The sequence below is a fragment of the Podarcis gaigeae genome (assembly GCF_964106915.1).
Source record: "Podarcis gaigeae genome assembly, chromosome: 3".
NCBI classification, from domain to species: Eukaryota; Metazoa; Chordata; class Lepidosauria; order Squamata; family Lacertidae; genus Podarcis; species Podarcis gaigeae.
The window spans coordinates 96,781,071-96,799,592 of NC_139680.1; the positions used below are offsets into that span (position 1 = coordinate 96,781,071).

The 18,522-nt window shown below is 46.3% G+C and overlaps 1 protein-coding gene across 1 annotated transcript; it reads left to right on the top strand.

Annotated features, from left to right (window-relative positions):
* Positions 1 to 1,521: 1,521 nt before the first annotated feature.
* BATF3 (basic leucine zipper ATF-like transcription factor 3) lies at positions 1,522 to 18,147 on the top strand. The gene is made up of 4 exons (XM_083733908.1): positions 1,522 to 1,572; positions 1,730 to 2,351; positions 7,420 to 7,524; positions 14,560 to 18,147. Exons 2-4 carry the CDS (start codon positions 2,286 to 2,288, stop codon positions 14,743 to 14,745), a joined length of 357 nt encoding a protein of 118 aa, XP_083590034.1. The 5' UTR covers positions 1,522 to 1,572; positions 1,730 to 2,285; the 3' UTR covers positions 14,746 to 18,147.
* The last annotated feature ends 375 nt before the right edge of the window (positions 18,148 to 18,522 follow it).

An 18,522-nucleotide genomic window follows, 5' to 3' on the forward strand; every position in this document is an offset into this window, starting at 1 on the left:
GTACATTGCCGAGACTGAAATAGGCAGGAGGATTGTGCTTTGGAAAGACTAATGAACTGCAGTGGAAAGAAAACAGTGTTGCATGCAATAAATCTAGTATAGAATGGAAAATTATGCCTTTGTTTCATTCTGGACGGCATTCTGGAATTACCAAATTATGGCTAGATGGGAAAACAAGAATATGTGACACTATTTCATCACATTGGCAAAGGGTCATAGGTCAGTGGTAGGGAGTGAATTTTTCATGTAAAAGTTTCCCAGTTCAATCCCTGGCGTCCCCAAGCTGGGTAAGACCAGCCAGTGTACACAATACTTGGATAGATGGACAAATGCACTGTATTGGTATAAGATGGGTTCCTGTGTTGCATCTTTGCATCAGTTGTAGAGTTGGAGGCAATGCTGAGGGTCATCTAGATCTGTCTCTGCTGTAAGGCAACCTGTGATCTTTGGATGAAGGGAGGCATATAAACAAAAGGAAGGGGGTGTTAACCATTCAGTGGTCCGCCAAGACCCTTGGCAATTTTTCTTTTTTAATATTTATGTTTTATTGAAATTTTTCCCATCTTTTTTTTGGAAAGTTTTAGGGGCACTTTTCAGAATACATTGCAGTAAAAATCTAGGTAAGCTAAACAAATAGAAAAAAGGAAAATGTAAAGTCCTCTCTGATAGGACTCTTATCCCACATAGAGAGAGGTGGAGCCTCCTGGCTCTCACCTGGGACCTTCCCTTTCTTATCCCAGCCTCTCACCCTGGGAAATCTTCCTTTCGCTGCCTCTCACACAGGGTCCTGCACCAACCATTCATCCCCTTCATCTGCGAGTCATTTCCTCCTTAACCCAGAGTAGAGTTTATGCAAGAGCAAAGCAGGGGGGAAAATAAATTAGCGGGATGAAAAAGAAGAGGGGGAGGGAAATAAAAAAGATAAATGAATGGATGCCTTTTTCTGACTAAAGAAATAGTATGATGAACTCGCTAGCAGGATTCGAGCTATGAGCAACAAAAGTAATTAGATGGTAATATTGTGGTTATGATTTGATAGATAAAAGACAGGGTGCAGCAGAAGTGGAGAAGCAACAACTCCATGGGGAAAGGGGTGGGAAGTCGACAAAAATATGAGAAAAGACAGAATTGTGTTTTTGTTTTAATTGCATATGTTTAAAAAGTTGAAGCTTAATAAGATAATTATATTATATTATATTTTATATATATATATATATATATATATATATATATATATATATATATAAATGGAAGACATTAGCAGAAAATACAGAAGAGGAACTTCCAATTTTCCATCTGCTGTTTGCATAAAATACGATTCTTCGTTTAAAGTTTTCGGTGCGAAAGGAAAAAAGTGAAAGGGAAAAAAAATAATCACAAAAATATTTTTTTAAAAAAACAAACAAACTTGAATTTATGGTGCAATAGGAAATATAAGTCTGTAAGTAATGGAAGCGTGAAATTAATAACAAGGCGATTCTTTTTTCAAGCGGCGCGTGGGCGGCGAGCTGAGGAACTTCTGGTTTCACACGACCCCTCCGCGCTGATCCGGCCCGGGGTTGGCAGGCAGCAGTGGCGTAGCGTGGGGGGTGCAGGGGGGGCCGGCCGCACCAGGCGCAACATCTGGGGGTTAGGGTTAGGGGGCGCAAATCCACGGGTTAGGGGGTGCAAATTACTTGCCTTGCCCCGGGTGCTGACAACCCACGCTATGCCACTGGCAGGCAGGCAGGCAGGCGGGGAGCGGTTCTGGTTGGGGCCGCTGCTCTGGGCGAGACGCGGCGGTGGGGAAAGGGCGAGGGAAAAGCCCCCGTGGCCTCGCTTCCCCCTCGGGCGGCTCCCTCGCCGCCCCCCGGCCTGTGGTCGCGCAGCCAGTTCCCTCCGAAGTTTCATCCGGGCCGCCACGTGATTTCCACGAAGCCCGCCTCGAGCCCGCCTCGGAAGGCGCCGCCGCCGCAGCCTGGGCGCCCCAGTCAGGCGAGCGCGGGAGCGGGAGCGGGCGCCTGCCTGCCTGCCTGTGCTCTCTTCCCGGCCGGGTTCTGCCCCAGGAAGGCGGCGAGCGGCCGGGGAAGCACGCGCGCCTCGCGGTTGCCGGCAGCTGCCGGGATGTCCCGAGCTGGGCTTTCCGCCTAGGCTGAGAGGCAAAGCCAGGCAGGCAGGCAGGCATTCGTCCGGCGCAGCGCGGCGACGACGACGCTCCACCTCTCCGGGGCTCCCCCGATGCGCTTTGGCCGCCGCCTCCTGCCGGCCGCGCGCACAAGGAGCAGCGCCAGCGCCGCCTCGGCGGGATGTCTCAGGGCGCGCCGGCGGCGAGCACTTTGCGAAGGAGCTCCTCTTCGGAGGGGACGCAGCAGGTAAGGCAGGGAGAGGGACCGGGGCCGGGAAGTGGGCTGGAAAGGGGACGGGGGCGGGTTGCGCCGAGTCGTCCTGGCGCGCTCCTTCCCAGCAGTGGCGGACCTACATTGAGGGGGGGAGCTTGAAGCTTGAGCTGCTATGGGGGCCCCTTCACAACCAGCAACGAGGTCTAACCACGGTTCTCCTCTTCCATGGGGTTGCTCCCATGGACAGATCACCACAATTTGCGTTTTTGGGTATCCAAAATTCATAGAATCATCAGAATCTTAAGAGTTGGGAAAGACGCCCAGGGTCATCTAGTGCAGGAATCTCAGCTGAAAGCACCCAGGACAGCATGGTCATCTAACCTCTGCTTAAAAACCTCCAAGGAAAGAGAGACCATCACCTCTCGTGGGAGTCTCTTCCACTGCCAAACAGATCTGACTGTCCAGTGGCTAGCGTGGGGGGGGTGCAGGGGGGGCCAGCCTCACCCGGCGAAACATCTGGGGGTTAGGGTTAGGGGGCGCAAATCCACGGGTTAGGGGGAGCAAATTACTTGCCTTGCCCCGGGTGCTGACAACCCACGCTACGCCACTGTGACTGTCAGAAAGTTTTTCCGAATGTTTAGTGGCCTTTCTTGTAACTTTAAGCCATTGCCTCGAGTCCCACCCTCCAGGAGAAAGCGAGCATGTTCCCTCTTCCATGTGACAACCGTTAAGATATTTGGAGGTGGCTATCATAGCTCCTCTCAGTCTCCTCTTTTCGAGGCTAAACATACCCTGCTCCTCATAAGACTTAGTTTCCAGACCCTAAGCTTAGTTTCCTCTTTAGGGTCTGTTTTTTCAAAAAAGGGAAGGGGTTATATTAGCCACAGCAGAACAGCCAGCTTACTGTGCTACTAACTCTCAGACTTTGTTGAAATGTACAGTGGTACCTCACGTTAAGTACTTAATTCGTTCCAGAGGTCCGTACTTAACCTGAAACTGTTCTTAACCTGAAGCACACTTTAGCTAATGGGGCCTCCTGCTGCTGCCATGCCGCCGGAGCCCGATTTCTGTTCTTATCCTAAAGCAAAGTCCTTAACCTGAAGCACTATTTCTGGGTTAGCGGAGTCTGTAACCTGAAGCGTATGTAACCCGAGGTACCACTGTATGCAGCAAAAAAAAATCTTATCTGATTTGTCCTACTAGACCCAAAATTTTTAATCAAAGTGGACTGAAGTCACTTCTGGGGCTCCTCTGGAATTTGAGATCCTGAAGCTTGAGCTTCATTTAGCTTTGTAGTAAATCTGCCCCCTGCTTCTGAGGGATCGGAAATAAAACCACCGTGATCCAAGCAGGGCTGCAGAGGTTTGGTGCTGCTGTGCAGTCTCAAAAAACAAAATCAGATCAAAAAAATATATGGGGGTAGAGGAGCAGGGCAGCCCAAATGACAGAGGTGTGTGTAGAGCGGTTTACTTACCAGGAAAGGCTATGGGTTTTGTCTTTTCCTTGTTTTTATTACATATTTTGTGTTTTTAATCTATTTTTGGGCTGTGAACTGCCCTGAGATCTTCAGGCGAAGGGCAGTATATGAATTTAATAAATAAATGAAATCACATGGGGTATGTTTTAGAAGAAATCTGTGAAGCGGGTGAGGGCAGAGAAACAGGAACAGGTGTGCACAGAAATAATTCCAGGTGAAAGTTTCCTGCATGGCAGATGACGCTCCAACTCTGCAATTCTATGATTCTAAGGTCTATGACTTATAAGTTACAGGTTGTCAACTTGGCTATTCTCAATCTTTATGCGACTGGAACCCCTCTACCCCACTTGGCACCACTGAAAGGAACCCTGGTGGACTGTGTCTGCCAGGGATCTCCTATGGGACTATACATTTCAGAACAAACTTAGAACAAGCTGCTCTGTTTGTCCATTTGACACTAACAGAGCAAAGGCACGCAGCTTGAATTTGCCCATTGAACAACAGCCCTATCTTTCGGTGGCTACAAGCCATGATTGCTCTGCCTCCACAGCTTGGAGGCACCAATGCTTCTGAATGCCAGTTGATGGAAACCACCAGAGGGAAGAGAGAGGGCTCTTTGCACAGGCATCTGGTCGGCCACTGTGAGAAGAGGATGCTAAACTTAGATGGGCCTGAATTTAAATTGCGTAACAATAACTAACAGATCAGTGACTGAGAGAGTGAGAAGAAATAAACTGACAGCGAGGTAGAAGGAGGGAATGAATCAGAGTGGATGGAAAGAGAAAGGAACAGGGAAGGGCAGAAAGGACAATCTCTTTCTCCAGATAGGCCACATCCTTGTTCATCCTGAAATGCTAATTTTTAAAAGTCTCCAGGGAAGGAGGCTAGAATTACCCATAGACATCAATGGGGAAATTAAACAATCTGATATAACTAGGATCGGGCACAAGCATGTCCATTTCACCCTTCCCAAAGCAGGGAGTAGAAAACCACATTGGAGCAGAGCACCCTCACTTAGGGTTGGCCACAAGCTGTGTCTGTGCGGAAATCATCAAAAATGTCCGGGAAAATCCAGACGTAGGGCAGCCCATGTCAGGAGTGTCGTTTTTGCAGATTTCCCTCAGAAATACGGTAGCTCGAAAACATCCCATTTCCTTGCAATTTTGCAATTAAAAAACCAAAAGAACTTTTCTGTCTAGATTTTTGCTTTTTAAAATATGGCAACCCTATCCGTGGTGGGCATGGATTTCTGTCTATTAGGAATGGATCTTGGGGTAGGGGGGTGGCATGGGGAGTGGCTGGAACCCGGAACAAAATTGCACTTCATACTGCAAAATTTTGTTGCAGGACCCATTGTATAATTCTCTAAATCAAAATCCACCAGTGGTCATAAGCGACTCGTTGGTCATGCCTTGCCGGAAGGCAGTAGGTACCCTCAGCGATACCGTCTTGTGTGTGTGTTTTTAAAGTTGCTTTTCAAAGAGAAGGAGAAGGAGTGGGGGTGGGGGCAATGGGGGGAGAAGGAGTGAGTTAGATTGGAAATTTGATGCATTCTCAGTGGGGGAACTCCCGTGCACATGCAAAGTGCTTACCATCACAGAATACAGTGGGAAGCCTCAGCGAGTAGATCATACCCTTAAGGGGAAAGCAGAGAGAAGACCCAGGTCCGCTTCAGTGATTTTGCTGGGACCTAAGCACACCAAAGCCTTCCAGGGCCCATTAAGCTAGGGCTTGCCGATCAGAAGGTCGGCAGTTCGAATCCCCGCAACTGGGTGAGCTCCCGTTGATCAGTCCCTGCTGCTGCCAACCTAGCAGTTTGAAAGCACGTCAAAGTGCAAGTAGATAAATAGGTACCACTCCGGCGGGAAGGTAAATGGTGTTTCCGTGCTTCTCTGCTATGCCAGAAGCGGCTTTGTCATGCTGGCCACATGACCCGGAAGCTGTACGCCGGTTCCCTTGGCCAGTAAAGTGAGATCAGCGCCGCAACCCCAGAGTCGTCCGCAACTGGACCTAATGTTCAGGGGTCCCTTTACCTTTTTGAAGCACAGCAAAGCCTTCCAGGGCCCATTAAGCAGAGCGAAGGGGCCATGCCATGCTTCTGAATACCAGCTGCTGGAAACCACCAGAGGGGAGAGTGCTCTTGTGCTCGGGTTGCACTTGCGGTTTCCAACAGGTCTCTGGTTGGCCACTGTGAGAACAGGATGCTGGACTTGATGGGCCACTGGCCTGATCCAGCAGGCTCCTCTTACGTTAAGCTGCAGATGCTACAGCAGCAGCCAATCTACCCTCCATTCCCATTTTTTTGTTTCTTTTCCAGTTCACCTTCTTAAAAAAATTAAAAAAATAGGACACACACCAGGAAGTGTGCAATAACAAATGTTACTGGCGTACTTCACAATGGTCAGAATGAAGAGTTGTGAATTGGGAAAGGGATTTGAATTAAGAAATAAACAAGATCCTAGTCCATCTAGCCCCCAGTGCTCCGGCGATTCTTCCTTCTTTCCATATTCTTAGGTTAGTCCTTCACCTTTTTGTGTCCACATTCCCATCTCCCTTCACTCCCAGTTAATGTTTACATGTTGTAGTTGAGTGTGTGTGTGTGTGTGTGTGTGTAGGTTTTGCACAAGACCTCTGTATTAAAATTTAAGAAATATAAAGGTTTAGTTATGTTTGGCAAACGTACCCCCAGCATGCAGTAGTTGGAAGTAGGCATGTTTGGAAATGTGTCGGCAACTGCAAAGGACATCTCTTGTATGTGCCAATTTCTCCTGAAGCGCAGTTTTAATTTTATTCTTAATACTGCTGTTTTGCAGAAGAGCAGTTTAATAATAATAATAATAATAATAGTATGATTACCTTCAGCCCCAGTTGGTGGAAATAGGCATGATCCATCCTTTCCTTTTGGCTGATGGAAACAGAATGGCTAAGCTGTGCTCAGGCAAGGAGCAAATAAAAGCAGAAGGTGCAGCAATAGATGGCATGTTGTTGTTGTTTAGTCGTTTAGTCGTGTCCGACTCTTCATGACCCCATGGACCAGAGCATGCCAGGCACTCCTGTCTTACACTGCCTCCCACAGTTTGGTCAAACTCATGCTGGTAGCTTTGAGAACACTGTCCAACCATCTGGTCCTCTGTCGCCCCCTTCTCCTTGTGCCCTCCATCTTTCCCAACATCAGGGTCTTTTCCAGGGAGCCTTCTCTTCTCATGAGGTGGCCAAAGTCTTGGAGCCTCAGCTTCACGATCTGTCCTTCCAGTGAGCACTCAGGGCTGATTTCCTTCAGAATGGAGAGGTTTGATCTTCTTGCAGTCCATGGGACTCTCAAGAGTCTCCTCCAGCACCACACTTCAAAACTTCACTACACACACACCTATACAATGTGCTTCATTGCATCCACAGTCAGTGCATGTGATTTTATACTGGAAGCCTCTACAAACTGGATTAGCCATGGATTGGAAAAATCTTAATTAACTTGGGGGCGGGGGAACCAAATTAACTGGCTGCCTGTTGGATGAATTCTGTGAACGCTGCAGGTGGGGTGGGGAATGGAGGCACAAGGAGCTTCAAATCCACATTAAACTCCTTTGTAGGTGAACCCTAACTAAGTCACCTCATTTTGTTGGCCAGGGTCATGAAGACGATGAAAGGAAAGTACGACGGAGAGAGAAGAACAGAGTTGCGGCCCAGAGGAGCAGAAAGAAACAAACACAGAAAGCAGATAAACTCCACGAGGTGAACATTGCTGTGGATCCCTGAGGGAGGGAAGAGCACTAATATCACTCCTGAGTGCAAATTAAGGCCCTCTTCATACTTGTTTAAGGGCTGAACAAAATGGCAGCATTTGTCAGGGCTGGGGAACGTGGCTTCTTGTTGAGCAGCTGTAAAGTAGCAAAGGGGAGTGTGTGTTTTGTAGCGGAAAAGCAGCTGGTGGGAGGGGGTGCTTAACCCTTTCTCTGCCTACTGGTACTACTGTCCTCCCCCCCCCCCCACGCTGCTGCTTTTTCCTGGGATGCAGCAAACATGAGTCTGGAAGAGAAGCAGCTGGGGGGAGGTGTTGTATGGAGAAGGAACAGGCAGGAGAATCACTTGCCTTGCAGTATCTGAAGGGCTGTCAAACCGAAGAGAGAGCTGGTGTGTTCTCTGTTACTTGCAAGGGGTGGCACTAGAACTGATGGGTGGAAATTGCAGGGAAGCGGATTTTGGCTTAAACATTTAGGTGAGACATCCAAATGGTTATGGGTTGTTTGACAGTGGAACAGCCGGCCTTGGGAGGGGTTGGGTTCTCCTTTGCTGGTGGTAGTGTAGCAGAGGTTGTAGACAGCCATCTGTCAGGGAGGCAGCAATTGCATTCTGCACTATAGATCCTGCTTTCAGCAACGGATTGGATGACCTACAAGGTTCTTTCCAGTTCTATGACTCTTAAGATATTCACATGCAAACACCTGTGGAATTCATGGTCCCCTTCTACCATTTTGCATCTGTTCAGTCACTACCGTGTTAGCAGTTTGGCGATGTGGCAAACACTGCCTTGCATGACTGGAGTGGACGACATTTTTAAATTATTATAAATGTTCATACATAAATACATCCTTTTATTTGTATGCCATATTTCTAGTGTTCAAACCATTACATAATTGCAAATATAATAAAAATGGTCTTAAACAATAAATGAAACACATTAAAAAGTACAGAACTAAACTGAACAACTTCCACATTAAATCACAACAAGATCGAAGAGTAAAGATACAAAAATTAACATCAATAGCAGCAACAACCTTTCACTCTCCTCCCCACAACAAAACAATACCCTAGCCCAAGAGTCTGTTCAGCAGCCTCAGCTTTTGTAGCTGGAGTCAGTCAGGGCTCCAGCATCCCAGGCCAGGTGGGAAAAGGCCTGCAAGGCAGGGAGCAGGTCTTCCACGACTCACAACCAAGATGGTCTCTGGTCTCTTCAGCAACTTCAGCTTCTGCAGCTGGAGTCAGTAAATCCTGTGACCAGGCAGTCCATAATGTGATGTGCAATGTCTGTCATATGTTATTCCAGAGTGGCCAACCAGATGTCTATGGGAAACCCAGATGTAGGGCATGAGTGCAGAAACCCTCTTCCATTTTTGTTCCCCAGCAGCTGTCATTCAGAGGCAAACTGCTTCTCATCTTGGAGGTAGCATTTAGCCATTGCCAGTTTTCCTGAAGGAGCTCAGCTTTGGTGTGTCAGAAAACCTCAGGCCCATCTATTTCTGCATTCTGTTTCTGACAGAGAGGCTAGCAGGATGCTCAGAAGGCAAGGTGCAGCGGAGCTGAACACCCCCAGCTGTTTGAACAGGGCATTGGTGATCAGTGGTAGACTGCCTCTGATCACAGATGTTCCATGCTTCACCCTTGAGGCTCCTAGGTGGTTCTTTCCTCTGCAAACACATTTTCAAGGATGCTTAAACTCGTGGTTCTCAATGCAGCCTGGGGCAGTGAATTCTGCATAATAATTACAAACCACATGAAGTACAGTTTTGACTGGCCTGCATCTTACACACCCTGCCAGGTTCAGAAGATCCTGGAGTGTGTCATGTTTTGAGTCAAAATTGGTGTGTTTTTCACTGTTCACTCTCTCTGCAATGTTCATGATATTAGAAGTCTGTTCAACAGCCCTCCTTGCTATTGCGTGTCTTTCAGGGCTATAAAGCCCCGATTGCCAAAAGCTTTCCCTTTGCTCTTTTCAATGTGTCTTCTATGTAACAAGTAGAGCGGAAGAAGACAGGGTTCCTACACTTTAACTGGTGTACAGAAAAGGAGCTTTCAACAGGTGTAGCTTGTGCGGAAACTATTTTTTACCAGAGTCATGGCAGTTCTCCAACATTTTTTTTTTTTTTTTGCAGGCCACTTACTGGCATGGGAGTGGCCCCTCAGGAGACCATTTAGTAAATATTTTGTTATTCTAAAAATCAAAACATAGATTTCAGATTTTAATAACATTTCCCCTTCAGTGTTGGCATTGTTGTCAAAATAATTGCTTTGGTATGAAAATGTCCCTTTATCTAGTAACATATAAAGGGGAATAATAATAATAATAATAATAATAATAATAATAATAATAATAATATTAATAATATTGCCACCCTTCATCATAAGATCTCAGAGCAGTTCACAGAATAAAATACAGGATAAAAACATGTAAATAATTAAATAAAGCAGCAAAACAATAACCGGCCCCCTTCTCACAGACAACATTTAAAAGGCTGTAGGATATAAATCAGCCAAGGGCCTGGTTGAAGAGGAATGTTTTTGCCTGGTGCCTAAAAATATATAATGAAGGTACCAGGCGAACCTCCCGGGGGAGAGTATTCCACAGATGGGGAGCCACTGCAGAAAAGGCCCATTTTTGTGTTGCCACTAGGCATCGCCCAGGACTGGTATGAGGAGCAGACTGCAATGTCCGCTTCACTCAGTGATATATCGCTGGTGAAACAGCCACCGCTCCTGAGTCCCTCTGCTAACGACTTCCTCCAGTGAGTGTTACTAGCGGAGGGACTCAGGAGCGGTGGTGGTTTCGCCAGCAATACATCACTGAGTGAAGCGGACATCCCACTCTGCCCTCGTACTGCGCAGAGGAAGAAAACAGCTGCATTGGAGGGGCGTCAATACAGTTTGTGCCTCTCTCTGCATCTTTAAACCGCTTGGCTAAAGAGTGTGTGGTTGCCGCTCCCCTCGGCCGAGCAGTTAAAGGATCCCCCAGCCCAACGCTGGCTCCTGCGCAAGTTGGAGGGGAGGACCAAGCTGCATTGGCCCAGCCTGCTAGGCACTGGGGTGAAACCGTCTCAGTTTCCGCAGTGAGAGCTGCGACAAATTCTCGGGGCGCCTTGCAGGCTGAGGCCAATGCAGCTTGTTTTTTCAACATCACAGTATATCACACGACCACGATGTTTGACTGGTGATATACCGCAATGTTAAAAAGCTGATATCGCCCAGCCCTCGATGCTACCCTTTGAGCTTCGCATGTAGCTCAACACGGAGAAGGGCCTCAGATGATGAACGCAGAGTCCGGGATGGTTTATATGGGAAGAGGTGGTCCTTGAGGTACTGCGGTCCTCATCAGTTTAAGGCTGCATCAGTACTGTACAGCAGTACCATGGGTTAAGAACTTAATTTGTTCTGGAGGTCTGTTCTTAACCTCAAACTGTTCTTAACCTGAGGTACCACTTTAGCTAATGGGGCCTCCCGCTACTGCCACGCTGCTGCTGTGTGATTTCTGTTCTTATCCTGAAGCAAAGTTCTTAACCCAAGGCACTATTTCTGGTTTAGTGGAGTCTGTAACCTGAAGCGTCTGTAACCCAAGGTACCACTATATTATGAAAATCACAGAGATTAGTCAATAAGCTGTCCCTGATCAAAGCGGTCCCAATGTCCTTTATCAGAAAAAGTCAATCAATCAAATGTCAGGCCAAGAACATCTATTCTTCATTGTTCTACAAACTTCCTGCAGACTACCTGAATGGTCTGTTGTTCGAGAGCCCCCGGTTGGGACCATGTTGCAACTTTAAAGTAGTAGTTTCTTTAGTCTCACATTCCCCTGGAGTACATTTCTGCATTCCTTTTAACTCTCCTTTCCCTTTCACTCCTGTAACTGATTACTGTAAAGCTGATTTTCTTTAGAAGAGAGGCTCAAAACTGGAATAAGAAGGGTGTTGGCCAAGACTGTGTTCAGTGAGGTCGTAACAACTACTGTGAGTTTTATCATTTATTGCTTCAACGCTTTCTTATGAGCAATCCTGAATGCATTTTAGGAAATTAGGGGGGAGAACCAGAGAGATTAATGTGACATTTCTGTAGAAGAGAACAAATTATTCATCCCCTCCATGTGTGGTACGTGGCACACTTCAAGCAGGTAATGAACTTAGTGACCATAGCAGCTGTTCCAGGCAACTGCTTCTATCTACTTTTCTTTTTTAAGGTGTATTGCTATAAATTCTCCTAGCCACATTCAAATCAGGGGGGGAACCAGCAACCTGCTGTACATTTGCATTGGTGCCTAAACCACCTCTCTTTTCCCCACCTGCACTTAAAAAATAATAATTTAAAAAGCAGCTTTGCGTCTATGTTTCATTTGACAAGCACACCGATGAAGAAAGCAGATAATGTTTGATAAAGGAGCAGAGAGGATGGGAGACTACAGGAAGTGCATATTATTAAGATTGTTTCATTTTAAAAATGGAAGCTGTGATGATCCAGGAAAGGGTTTGCAAATGATGTGGGTTTTGTGGAAGGATTTGAAAGAGGAGAGTGATATATGCAGAGCTCACCAGGGGGCTTAATAAACTTTCCTGCCTCCTGGTTTTCACCTGTTCTTTTTTTAAAACAACAACACAAAAACTGACAGATCACAAGAGATGGATATTGGGTTGTGTTTGGTTTGATTGCAAGCCTCTCCACAGTTATGGGTGTTTCTTTATATCCAGTTGGTTCCTTTGCTTATAACAGACATGTTTGTGTGCGCCAGTTTCTGATGGCAGCAGATCCAAGTAACTGCTAGGTTTTCAGAATATGAAAGGACAGCAATTGTTGCCTTTCCCCCACCAGCAGCTGAAAGGGAAGGGTCATAGCTCAGTGAGAGAACACCTGCTTTTGCATACAGAAGGTCCCAGCTGTCACTAGGTACTATAGGGCATGTTCTGAACACCTGGAGTGCTGCTGTCCGCCAGTGTAGGGAACACTGAACTAGATGAGCCAGTGATCTGATTCGGGGTGTGTTCCCATTAGTGCACAATGAAGTTGTATTTTGCGTTGTGCATCTGTGTTTGTTTAACAGCTCTTCCCCTGGCTGTTCACATCAGCACAGCTTCATCAGTGTCAGATTCAGTTCTGTTTATGAATGCACCGGGGTCATTGACTAGAGGCAAAGTAGAAACAGCTTAAGGAATCCAATTGATGTGTGGCTAATTTGAGAAATAGTGCATCAAACTGTATTATTTTATAAGAGGGGACAGGAACTCAACACTAATGTCTCATAACAAATGCAAATGATCTGTAGAAACGACTGTGCAACTTGAAAAAAGAGGCAAGGCGTGTACTTTTGTAAACCAAGAAAATCTATAAAAAGAAGAAAAAATAAAAATAAGAGAGGACAGGATCCATATGTGTTTTGATGGCCATCATGTGTGAATGTGAATTAAAAACCCAGCACTGGAAACACAGTGTGTGCACAGCTATTTTCATAAGACTATTGTAATATGGACAGATGTAGAGGGGCTGTGTTTCTTGCTTAAAGAGGACAGGCCTCTGTTTGAAGGTGTCCTCTGTCTTAAAGGGCTGCCGCCTGGTCCTAGTCCAGTTTCAAGATAAGAAGGGAGAGCAGGAAGGACCTTGAAGTTGCACATCAACAGTTAGAGGCATCTGGGCCACAGATTGTGCAGGCTCCTCTACATGTATAAATTAGCACATGTACATTTTAATGCAAATTGGTGCCTTCATGCGTCTTCTCCTGCTTGGGTGGTAGATTCCCACTGTATCGTCATTTCTCTGTCATGGCTAATAGTTTGGGGATAGGTCTGTCTGCCATGAATGTGTCTATCCCCTCTGAGCTACCACAAAGTGCCAACGCCTCTGATATGCAAACAGTAGAATTGCATTAGTGAAGGTCGCAGTAATTGAGGGCTGTGTACACACTAATCTTGTTCATAGCACACAAAAAATGTAGTTTTTCTCAGTCGGGAATTATTCGTGCTCATCCTCAACATGGTGGCTTCTTACAAGATTGATTCTAAATCCTGCCATCTCCACAACTTTTCCTGTTTACATATACCGTATCCCAGGGGAACAAAGAAGGAAATGGTCATTGTGACTGCTCACCCACTCATTTATTGCCATTATCGCCTACATCTGTTTTTAAATACCGTAGGTACAGTGGTACCTCGGGTTAAGAACTTACTTCATTCCGGAGGTCCGTTCTTAACCTAAAACTGTCCTTAACCTGAGGTACCACTTTAGCTAATGGGGCCTCCCACTGCCGCTGCGTGATTTGTGTTCTCATCCTGAAGCAAAGTTCTTAACTCAAGGTACTATTTATGGGTTAGTGGAGTCTGTAACCTGAAGCGTATGTAACCCGAGGTACCACTGTACATAGCAATCGTTCCAAAATGGGCTTTATTTTCAGAACAGGTTTCTCAAGAAGCACTTTTTGTGGGGCCAATGATATGCACTAGGTTATGTGTGGACTTTGTAGGGAAAGCAAGAACTCATTCTCCATTGGTTGCCGCATAAAATGTCATGTGTGTGCAGCCAGAATCTCAGGTCTGGACTAAGATGTCGTGAAGCTTACTCTGTTGCCTCAAGGTGCAGTCATTTACATATCAAACTTGCCTTACCTCATAAATTACTATCAGTGGCTACTTACCAGTATGCTTCTGACTACAAGTTGTTGGAAACCATAGGAGGGGAAAGTGCTGTTGTGTTCAGATCCTGCTTACATGCTTCTCATTGGCATGTAATTGGCCACTGGGAATAGGATGCTGGACTAGATTGGCCATTCACCTGATCCACCAGACTTTTTTAATGTTCTTAAACTAACAAAGCCCAGACCATGATGTACAAGGAATATCACACAGAGACGCGATCTTCAGAGTAGCTCTTGATAGCTGATACCAAGTCTGCTTTTATCTGATTTCTTCCCCTTGCCTTGTTTTTATTTACTTTGCAATGAGGAAACAGCGAAGTGGGGGAAATGTGCCTGGCAGTGGCTGGCTGGGTTGCATGCTTAACTCATGTGATAATCCGTTTCAGGAATACGAGTGCCTTGAGCAAGAGAATATCTCCCTGAAAAAAGAAATTGGAAAGCTGACCGACGAAATGAAACACTTGAGCGAAGTCTTGAGGAACCACGAAAAAGTCTGCCCTCTGTTACACTGCTCTTTAAACTTTGGCTTGATTCCTAGACACGATGTCCTCAGTGGCCCCTTGCCAAGATGAGGAGGCCACCTTCAGAGGATCTGCAAGTTCTACTGATACGAGAGAGTTTTTGAGAGCCTCTTTCTTTTCCACCATGCTTCATGGACATGACAAGCACTCTCGCAACTTGCGACTGGTTTCCCACCGCGAAAGTCTAGTAAATAATCGGGATGCTTCCTTGAGGATGAAAAACATGAAGGGACTGCAACCTTGTGGGAAAATCTTTGGACAAAGTGCTCTCTCTCTCTCTCTCTCTCTCTGTGTGTGTGTGTGTGTGTGTGTGTGTGCATGTTTCCACTGTGTGCTGTTTGTCCAGCAAGGAATCTGAAATGTAGCCTTGAATGCAAATAATGTCATCACATTTATTTTTAAAGACACAACTTTCTTGTCCTCATTGTTGCTAAGAAATGTGCTGGCGATGATGAGGAAAGGGGAAGAGCCTTTTCTGGAGCTTGAAACCAAAAGGGATAGTGGGCACATCCTGGAGCCAAGGATTGCCACTTCTGCATCTCTTGCCTACCTACCCGATTCTTTGTTCCCTATGTGCCTTGGGCTTCTCCTCTTCCACTCTCTGTCAAGTTCTGTGAAAATCCAAACATTGCATGTATACTTTTCGGGCTTGTTGTAGTCGTACGTAAATTCAGTGACACAAATGCAGCCATCTCCCCTGGTGATTGGGTAGCCCACATCCTAGGCCTATTTTTTTCTTCTTCTTTTTGGTGGCGGCGGGGGGGGGGTGTTCCCAGTTTTCAGGAGAGGCCTGAGGGAAGCATGCAGAGGATGGCAGAGGGAAGAAGAGAGGAAGATTCCCCTCTCTTGAGCAGTACCGTGGGGTTTCTTAACTGCGAGCACACCATGAATTTAAAGCACATGAGCTCCTCCAAAGATTCCTAAGAACGCTAGTTTATTGTAGCTCCGTGAGGGGCTAACTATGGCTCCTAGGATGCTCTGGGGAAAGCCACATGCTTTAAATGTATGGCATGTATGTTCTTTCATTCCTTTCAAATAATGAGCCTATGGTTTGGCTACGTTGTTGAACTGTGCCTCCAGCATTGATACCCTTTTATTTCCTCCTTCTTTTGAGCCGCTGTTCTGAACCCCATTCTACAGAGAACATATTGATGCCCCCCTTTTATTTGCACTGTTCTTCATCTTCATGAGTCCCTTCCATGCCACCCCATAAGGGAAAAAAGCATTTATCTGGCTGGTGAGTTCCTGCTTTATTATGGATCAGAGCCAAAGTCTAAAGCTAATCACATTTTTGGCGTGTTTGCTGAATGACTCCGAGACCTGCATGAAAATATCTGTTTCCCCTTCCTTTATGGAGGGTGAATGTGCATCACCACTCATGCCCATAACTGGCATGTCTTTGAAAACCACAAATCCTCGCTGAGTTTCATTTCAGGAACACAGCCTCACCCTTTTCTGCCCATGTTCATAGGACTGGGAACATGGGAAGCTGTCTTGTACTGAGATGGACCACTGAGCCATCTAGCTCACCATCATATGCACTGACCCGCATGGGCGCTCCAGGGTTTCAGACACAGCCAGCCCTACCTGGAGATGCTGCAGATTCAACCTGGGACCTTCTGCAATCAAAGCAGATGTCCTACCATGGAGCCATACCCCTTCCTCTGGGATTTCTCTGCTGTTTTCAGAGCAGGAAAAGCTGACAGTGTGATCTGATGAACGTTCAAGCTCGGTGTTCATTGGAGTTTACACTCTAAAACAGAGATGGGAAACATCTCCAGAACTTTTGAGAATCCATCTTGCTTCATCTCTGACTATTGGTCAGGAAGAAGAAAGCTGGAGTCACAACATCAGGAGGGAGGCATCTCCCCCACCTGCCTCCTCTCTTTGTTACCTGACATAGCTGTGGGTTAAAATAGTAGAAAGGCCATATTCGTTCACAGTGCATGGAGGGAGGCAGAACTTCTGCGAGATGACTAAAGGAAACTCAAGGACATCTGAAAACAAAGTTCTGATTTATATGGTTTTGCTTCCATTTTCAAGTCCTTGAGCCAGGGAAATATGCGTTCACCACATAGCCACATTTTTCAACGCTTACAGCAATGAGGATCTGGGATTCTCCAAAAAGGGAAGTTCATGACTTTTTCAAAGAGGACCTTTTGGTTTCTCATCACTTATGCAACAGGATACTTTTAACCCCCTTTTCTAAAGTACACTTTTGGTTCTGAAGTGAGGATACTTAAATAGCCATTCTGTACTTCTGCGAATGGCATGTCCTGACTGGATGAACTAAGAGAGAGCATTTTAAGAATGCTGCCGGTTTTCAACTCTGGCAGTTACTTTCTCGACTCACCCTCCTGCATTGCTGTTACTGCTGAAAAGGGAATGGGGATTGGGGGGGCACTTAGGTAATATTAGATTGTGGACTGAAGCACATATCCCCTCCCCCACCCCTGCCTCTTTAGACCTTTATGTTCCTTCCAACTCTATGGTTCTATGATCTGTATTACTTCACTTCAATCTAGAAACAGCTTGCTGGGTGGGGTGGATCTGCTGTGTTAGCTTCCTTGCGGATGGACCACCATACCTTGGGGTTGTAGAATGGCGTCAATTTCCGTTCTAACATGTATTCGTCGCAATCGGTGCTGGTTCTGTTCTGCTGCAGTTCTGTTTCCATGAAATGCGACATTATTCACCTCTCCGCCTGCCCTTTAGCATGACTTGTGCAGCTTATGAAACTCTGAACTTACATTCATTTCAATACAAAGAAAACGTCAAAACAATTTGTGTGGGGGGGTGTCCCATGTCATTTTGTCTCATTCTTTGACATCTTTACTGTTGTTTATTGGAAGGAAGACAGACCCGGGGGGGGGGGTTAGTGGGGAGCAAATGCACCAGCAGAGCCAATCCAGTGTTCCTGCTTGCGTGTTTGCACTGCAACAGCCTCTCTGCCACCTCACCTCTCCCTCCCAGTAAGCAACAACAACTCACCTGCTGCAAAAGTAGCATAGCGGCTCCAGTCCACCCTATGAGATACTTTTGAGCCAAGTCTTGTGTTTTGGGGGACCCTGATGCTCATTCAGCTGAGTAGGCACCAGACTTCACCCCTTATATACGGTACCTACCCAATTGCTGTGCTCTGCCAGTGAGGCCTCTGACAGATGCCGTCTGATAAAGAGGTCCATACCTTACAATATAGGAATTGGGCCTTTAGTTGTGGTGGCACCTGCCCTTTGGAATGCCATCACCTTGAATATTAGACAGGCACCATCTCTGTTTTCTTTGCGGTGTCTACTGGAAACTCTCCCTCTTCCAGCAAGCCATTTAAGTAGAGCTCTTTCCTGTACTGGATATGTTTTTAAGATTTTTTTGTTAAATTGTTTTATCATTTGTTATTTGCTACCCTGGGAAGGGAGGAATATAAATTTAATAAATAAAATAAACAAACAAAAAGCTGTGTCCCCGCAGCACTTCTGGGGGAAGTCAAGTGAGAAAGAAGAGGAAGGGAGGCCTGAGGGACACTCAGTCTCTGAAGGGTGCTCAATTATTTGGGAACTGTTACATCATTGGAACGGGGCCTATATAAGCATATAGTACAAAGCACGAAATGCAGGGTGTCGGCTTTCAGCTAAGAATAATGATAGCAAACTTCCTGGGCCTGGGGCCAAGGCAGTACTGGTCCTCTGGTATTATAACAAGTATGGGGAGCCTGTGCTGCCCCCCCCCCCCCGGTATTGCTGGACCACAACTCCCATCAGCCCTGACAATTGGCCACAGTGGCTGGGAAGGATAATATTGCAATTGATTACCCACCCTTCACCCTAAGGT

What these genes read in the sequence shown, in the direction of transcription:
- BATF3 (XM_083733908.1), top strand. Translation starts at nt 2,286, where the DNA reads ATGTCTCAGGGCGCGCCGGCGGCGAGCACTTTGCGAAGGAGCTCCTCT. An exon ending in CTTCGGAGGGGACGCAGCAG is followed by an intron (nt 2,352 to 7,419) that starts GTAAGGCAGGGA and finishes TTTGTTGGCCAG; the next exon opens with GGTCATGAAGACGATGAAAG. An exon ending in AAGCAGATAAACTCCACGAG is followed by an intron (nt 7,525 to 14,559) that starts GTGAACATTGCT and finishes AATCCGTTTCAG; the next exon opens with GAATACGAGTGCCTTGAGCA.